Source organism: Colletotrichum costaricense, assembly GCF_030867565.1.
Source record: "Colletotrichum costaricense strain IMI 309622 chromosome Unknown Scaffold_25.1, whole genome shotgun sequence".
Taxonomy (NCBI): Eukaryota; Fungi; Ascomycota; class Sordariomycetes; order Glomerellales; family Glomerellaceae; genus Colletotrichum; species Colletotrichum costaricense.
The window spans coordinates 579,045-585,044 of record NW_026848254.1 but is presented as its reverse complement, the minus strand read 5'-3'; the positions used below and the strand labels follow the sequence as shown (position 1 = coordinate 585,044).

General features: G+C 52.8%; 3 protein-coding genes across 3 annotated transcripts; 2 read left to right on the top strand and 1 right to left on the bottom strand.

Annotated features, from left to right (window-relative positions):
• Positions 1-243: 243 nt before the first annotated feature.
• Positions 244-1,482, top strand: CCOS01_15804 (uncharacterized protein; the record flags this gene model as incomplete). Its single annotated transcript, XM_060463942.1, has 2 exons — positions 244-1,350; positions 1,414-1,482. The coding sequence occupies 2 exons, from the start codon at positions 244-246 to the stop codon at positions 1,480-1,482; spliced, it is 1,176 nt and encodes a 391-aa protein (XP_060305697.1).
• A 1,169-nt stretch (positions 1,483-2,651) lies between these two features.
• Positions 2,652-3,569, top strand: CCOS01_15803 (alpha/beta hydrolase fold; the record flags this gene model as incomplete). Its single annotated transcript, XM_060463941.1, has 1 exon — positions 2,652-3,569. One exon carries the CDS (start codon positions 2,652-2,654, stop codon positions 3,567-3,569), a length of 918 nt encoding a protein of 305 aa, XP_060305696.1.
• Positions 3,570-4,005: 436 nt separating this feature from the next.
• Positions 4,006-4,499, bottom strand: CCOS01_15802 (uncharacterized protein; the record flags this gene model as incomplete). Its single annotated transcript, XM_060463940.1, has 2 exons — positions 4,006-4,192; positions 4,309-4,499. 2 exons carry the CDS (start codon positions 4,497-4,499, stop codon positions 4,006-4,008), a joined length of 378 nt encoding a protein of 125 aa, XP_060305695.1.
• Positions 4,500-6,000: the final 1,501 nt, after the last annotated feature.

The window sequence follows — 6,000 nt, the reverse complement described above, 5'->3', positions numbered from 1 at the left end:
TTGTAAATCTCAAATTGTTCTTTGACTCGCTAATAGTGAGTAAAAAGCTGGCTGAGGCAGTAGGCATTTGAGATTTATAAATTCTAAAATTTCCTTTTAAGCCTAACCCTTCGGTACTTAATTGATACCATGAGGCTCTTGGCAGCGATTCACGTTGGGAACAAAGACTTCCAAGAAGCTGAGACTCTTTTGCTGGAGATCTTAGCAGCGTCGCCGCAGGTCTATGGGACAACCCGCCCTGACATGGCCTGTCGCGTCCATCATCTACTGGGACAGGTTTACGGAAATACCGATAAGGCCCAAGAGTCCGTCGAGAACCATAGCTTAGCAGTAGATCTGGCTCGTCAAGCGCTCGGCGAAGATGCAGAGGAGACTATGTGGTTTACGGAGAGCCTCATCAGTGCGAAGTTGGCGACTCAGTCGTTTCGAGAGGCACTCCAGCTTGCTGAAGAGCTTCTGGCACATTCCGAGGAAGAACTCGGCGAATTCCACGAACTTTCACTCGCAGTCAAGCAAAGCCTTCTCATCATCTACCAAAAACTAGGAATGTGGCCAGAGTCAGAGCGCCTCCATCGGGAATTCCTCCACTCTTTCGAAGAAACTGGGGTTGAGTCCCCCGACGAATATGCCTTTCTCTATCGATCCCTATCAAATGCATGCACCAAGCAAGGCTTCCACAGAGACGCAGAAGTCTTCCTTTCGAAATTCTGGGATTGGTTTCAAAACAGCGAACCAGACCAAGAAGAAGAAACGGTCGAGGTTATGGCCGAGTTGGCACGAGCTTACGCAAGAATGGGAAATTTTGACGTCGCGAATCAGTTCATATCCCGCATGCAGGCCATAAGCGAGTCTCTCTTTCCTGACGATGACTATGATTATGAAGATAATCGGGACATTCTTTGCGCATCTGCGCGTGCAGATGTCATGTTCCTGGCCTGTCAACGGGAGCAAGCTGCAGACTTGAAGCAGAAATACGTGGACCTTCAACCCACCGACTTGGATGCGGTACTCGCCTTATTAGACATGTACGAGACAACAGGCGATTATTCTAAAGCGGCAAAGGCTCTGCCTTTAGCCATTGGCGCTGCTTGGATCCTCAAGACGCAGTCAAGCCCGGAGGTTCACCAAGTGGCGATCGCCAAGGTTGCTACTTATGATTCAAGGATACATACAGCAATAGGCGATTTTGAACTTGCCCAAGAACAGGCTACATTGGCAGTGAATCGGGCATCAAAGTGGGATCTCGGCAACTTCACCTACGCCGAAACATATCGAAACGCTCTCCAAGCCATGATGACGTTGTATGAGACACTCGGACGGGACAGAGAGAGGGAGGAGACAAGACTTAAGGTCAGTGATGGTCTTTGTATTTGGGTACCTTCTCTAGCTAAACATTCATGCAGCTTATGAAAGAACTTCGCCGACAGGAAGAAGCCAGGGACAACCACTTGGATGGATTGGCACGAGACCGGGCGAAGGTGAAAAGCTTTTTGACAGGAATGCTTTCAGTAGGACATCCTTAGGAACCTAGACAGGATATACAGGAAGGCTTGAGACGACTTTCTGTCTTTCTAATCTTTTACCTCTGTCCTCGGCCCGGTGTCCGTTTCCTCAACCGAAATGTAATTACGTCTTTGTCCTAGTATAGAGACTTCTTATTTCCTCTTTTACCTACTAAATCCAGACTTCTTAGCCTTCTTTGTGACGTACGTAGTGCATTAAAATTGTTGAAGTCAAATAGTTCATGTGCTTGTTCAAGATTCAAAGAAATGATAGTCGAATAGCTTGCCTAGCTACCTTAACCTAGTCTACTTGATACGACTTTGAAATCCCTCCTACAAACGTACCTCTGATATTCCTCGCGGATATCTCCTCGTCCTCATCTTAGACAGAAGCGTGTTCATCTAATTACCTACTCAGGGGTAGTCGAAGGTAAGGTATCTAGTCTGACGTGACTGAATCCCAACTCTAAACTTTTCGGGTTCGGAAAGTCGGACAAAAGTCTCCACCAAACCCCATAATCCCGACCCCGAACCCCCCGCAATTCCACCCACGGCCCCGAGCCCGAACCCGAACTTCGCGGCCCGTGCCTCCATACTCTCTTATCCAAGTGCATAGGTGAACACCATCTCAAACCAGTAGACATTCAAATTTGAGGCATGCTCTGCTCAGACATTGGTTCGCATGCAAGGAGGGAAGTTCCTTTGGGTAGTAGCTCTGCCATTTCAACCCAAAGTGCTCGGTTCTCCGACCGACCGAACAATCTCACGTAAGACTCACTTCCCGAATCAAGCGCAATGAGCCTCCACGATGGCATACCAACGATAGCCATCAAAACTAGCGATGAAGCAATTAGATCGATTGGGTACCGCAAATGCGCGGGGTCGGCTTACAGGGGAAATGTCTTACCTACTTACTACTTCCTATTGTGGCTACGCCAGTGGCAATTCGACCTGGTGCCAACACATGAATGGAGAACGCCTTCAGATCAGCGTCTGACAAAGGAACCCCGCCAACATCATCACTCACAAGGCAATAAAAGATGAGATTGAACCCGTCTACATCGTGAATCCTAAGTCACACTCACGCAACCCATCGTGATATCTTTCCATCTGACCCAATTCCCCCAACCCAAATCTCCAACCGCCAAAATGCCCTACTTCTCCCGAAACCCCTCCTTCAACCTCTTCTACCTAGACGAAGGCCCTCGTACGGCATCCCACACAGTCCTCCTCATCACAGGCCTCTCGTGCGAAATGCACGACTGGTCCTGGCAGGTCCCCTTCCTCCTTTCCCACAACCTCCGCGTAATCTCCATCGACAGCCGCGGTCAGGGCAAATCCTCCGCCCCGGCGCCGGACCCCAAAATCCGCACCTGGCCCGGCGTCGAGAAATCCGCCGACGGGGAGGTGATAGACTACTACCCGCAATCCACAGCCGAAGACATGCTCGCCATTCTATCACACCTAGGCATCACCAAGAACCTCATCGTCATCTCGCATTCCCTAGGTGAAGCGGCAGGGTACTACATTGCCACCACTCGTCCGGACCTCGTGAAAGCATCCATCGGCGTAGACCCAATCCACGCCTTCCCCAATGCCATCCGCGAACGCGACACCTACCTCTTTAACGACCCCGAAGCCCAGGACAAGATCATCCCGACTCTCATCGAATTCTTCGGCACATACTGCTACTCCCCGGAATGTCCAGCCTGGCAAAAGACGTGGCACCTCCGCCGCATGGCACAGTTCGACAAGGCCGTCATGTACGCCCTGTGTTGGGGTGGCTGGGGAGACGCGCAGAGCCTGGGCAGGCAAGAGAATGCAGTCAAGGCCTTTGCGGGAAAGCTCAAGTGCCCGCGCCTAACGCTAGGTTCGAACGAATGGTATGTTGGTACTGACCGTGATCATCTGCCGAAGGGCGATGAGGCGCTAGATAAGATTGTGGTGATCGAGGGCAAGGGCCACTGGTTTCACCAGCTCGAGAGCGAGGAGTTTAATGGGCATTTAGAGAGGTGGTTTCAAAAGATCGGCGTGCTCCCGGCGGTAGAAGCTGGCACGGCGTCATGAGTGCAAGGCCGTGTTCCAGCTTTCTAGTCAAGTGTGTTGGGTGGTTTGGAAGGGGCTCAGATTCAAGTGCCGGCGGCGGCGTTCATAGTGTACGGACTGTCAGCCGCGACGCGGACGGTAAAGGGTCCTTCACGGGATGGTGTGGGACGCACCGTGACGGGGCTGTGAGAGGGGACTGCCGGCCCCATTCTCGGCCCTGCTTCTCGTAACCTTAAACAACCTTGATCTCGCCCTAAACACAGGCACAAACACAATAAAGGGGTTCGGTTCCTCACGAGTCTGTGTCGTGCATCCTGGAATGTAGTTGACTAGTTGTTCTGCAAATGAGTCGGACTCCCGTCCATTGAGTTATCCGGCAATTGGGATTTCCAACACACATGACTTGGAGTGGAAGTGATGTCTTTTCAGCTCTGCCGACCGAAGCGGCTTTAGGGTTTCACGGGATGGTAGTTGAGTCCGTCGCCGATGGAGGATAGGGCCAGTAGCCGGCGCTGGAAACTGGTGACGGACTGCTTGACATCGGAAGCGCGATAGAGTTGGGCGTGTAAGAGCCGCTCATCGTGGACATCGCCGAGGCCCCACAGTTCCGGCCAGCATTGCCGTCAAACGCCGGCACGCACTCACTGTTGCGGCGTCAATCAGCGGCAAAGGCGGGGATGGATCATGGAGGAGGACTAGGCGGGCTTCCAATGTGAGTGAGGTGGCTGAAGCGTTGGCTGCGTTGTGTGTGTGAACGGACGACTGGGCAGCAAAACGGCAACCCGCCGGCGGCGGTGCAGTGGCCGTGAGAATGCCGTCCGTCCAATTGGATGTGTCATGTCGCATGAATAACTTGCCGACTAAGTCCGTCGGCGATGAGGTCGGCCTGTGGCGGCCCTGTCTAGGATCCCGTCGCAAACTCTGGACGAGTCCGCTGCCGTCCCTCTCCATGGTTGCGTTGCGAGGATCCGAGCTCTTCGCTTCTTGTGATGTGCGCGCCGTCAAGGTCGGGGAAAGTTGGGGAATTTCGTCTGTGCTGCTCCATCCACGGGGAGATCATACTCATGGGTAAGGGTGGAAGAAGATGAGGGGTTCAACATCAGACCCAAGCTCCTTTTCTGCCCTCTCACCCCTCGCGGAATTCCAATGCAACGGCTTCTCTCCCACCATAGCTATGAGGAATCCTTGACGTCAGACTCTATGGCTCAAAGCAGAGGTCCAGTAACGGCATCGAGGGGAAGGTTGCTGACGACGCTAAAAGCCTGTCCCGCCTTGCTCCATAGGTTTTCCATGGGACGAAAGGCATCCTCTCTCGAGTAAGTGGTATTGCTTGATCCTTGAATCGCCGAATAAGATGCAAAGGGAATCTCGATGCTAGTGTCAGCTCGCACTATCAGCTGCTTTTGGGAACCCCATGGATGATAGTTGGGTATTACATGTTGCGCCATCAGCCAACTCTGGTAAACTTCGTACCTGATTTACAAACATAGTGATATGGCCTAGTCAGAAATTCCACCCCCTCGGTGCCTGGCAAGGTTCGACAAGCCTCGATTTCATACGAATGCCGCGTTTTGGCATCCGAGACTTTGCCATCCATCCATCCAACGGAAGAGACTTTGCCATGGCTGAACAGCCTTCTGGTTGGAAATAGTAGCAATGGGGTCTTGGCTCGTCGTGGCTTGTGGATCCAGCGGCATCGTATGCCGCAGATCATCTGGCTGCTGTCAGGGTCCAATGTCCTGCAGCTCGATGGGGGCACGCGCCAACGTATCAAGAACCTTTCAACGCGTGTGAGCGATTATCCAACAGGCAGAGACCCTGATGCACGAAATCAAGGTGTCGTCTGTGCAGCTTAAGCCTCATGTTCAAGTCTGAGCTCAGGGTTTTTCGGCCTTAGACTCGGCGTATCATGGGTTCCTTTGACACCTCGGCTTGCCTTCTCAATACGGTTAGAATTGCAGGTTTGGCATTGGGCTCAGCATCCCTCTGCGCCAGCAAAGTCTGTCCTCAAGGTCGAATTGCTGACGACCATGTGTGGGACAGCTCAGTCCACAGCTGGATTCCCAACAAGAAAGAAGAGCCAACGAACAAAGACAGCTAGGTAACCGGAACCTGCCCCGGAGGATTCTTCGAGTGCGCCGTGTGAGACATTGGGCGCCCTAGTAACAAGCGCGGCGCGCTACTTGTGCGCTTTTAGAGTTTGACCGGTTCGGGGCAGGTCAAAGTGACGTCTCAGTCACTTCCGCCACCACCGGACGGACACCAATAGGCTTTGTCCTGACCCAACTCACCGAGGTCGTTCCCCGGGCCTAGGGGCTACTGCACGCGCCGTGTTCGCCCGCGTTGCCAATGATGGATGAGTGGTCGACCTCGACTACATGGGATATGCCGCTACGACTACGAGCGATCTTAACCGGGATCAGCCAGATCAAACTTTCTCCAAATTTCCACA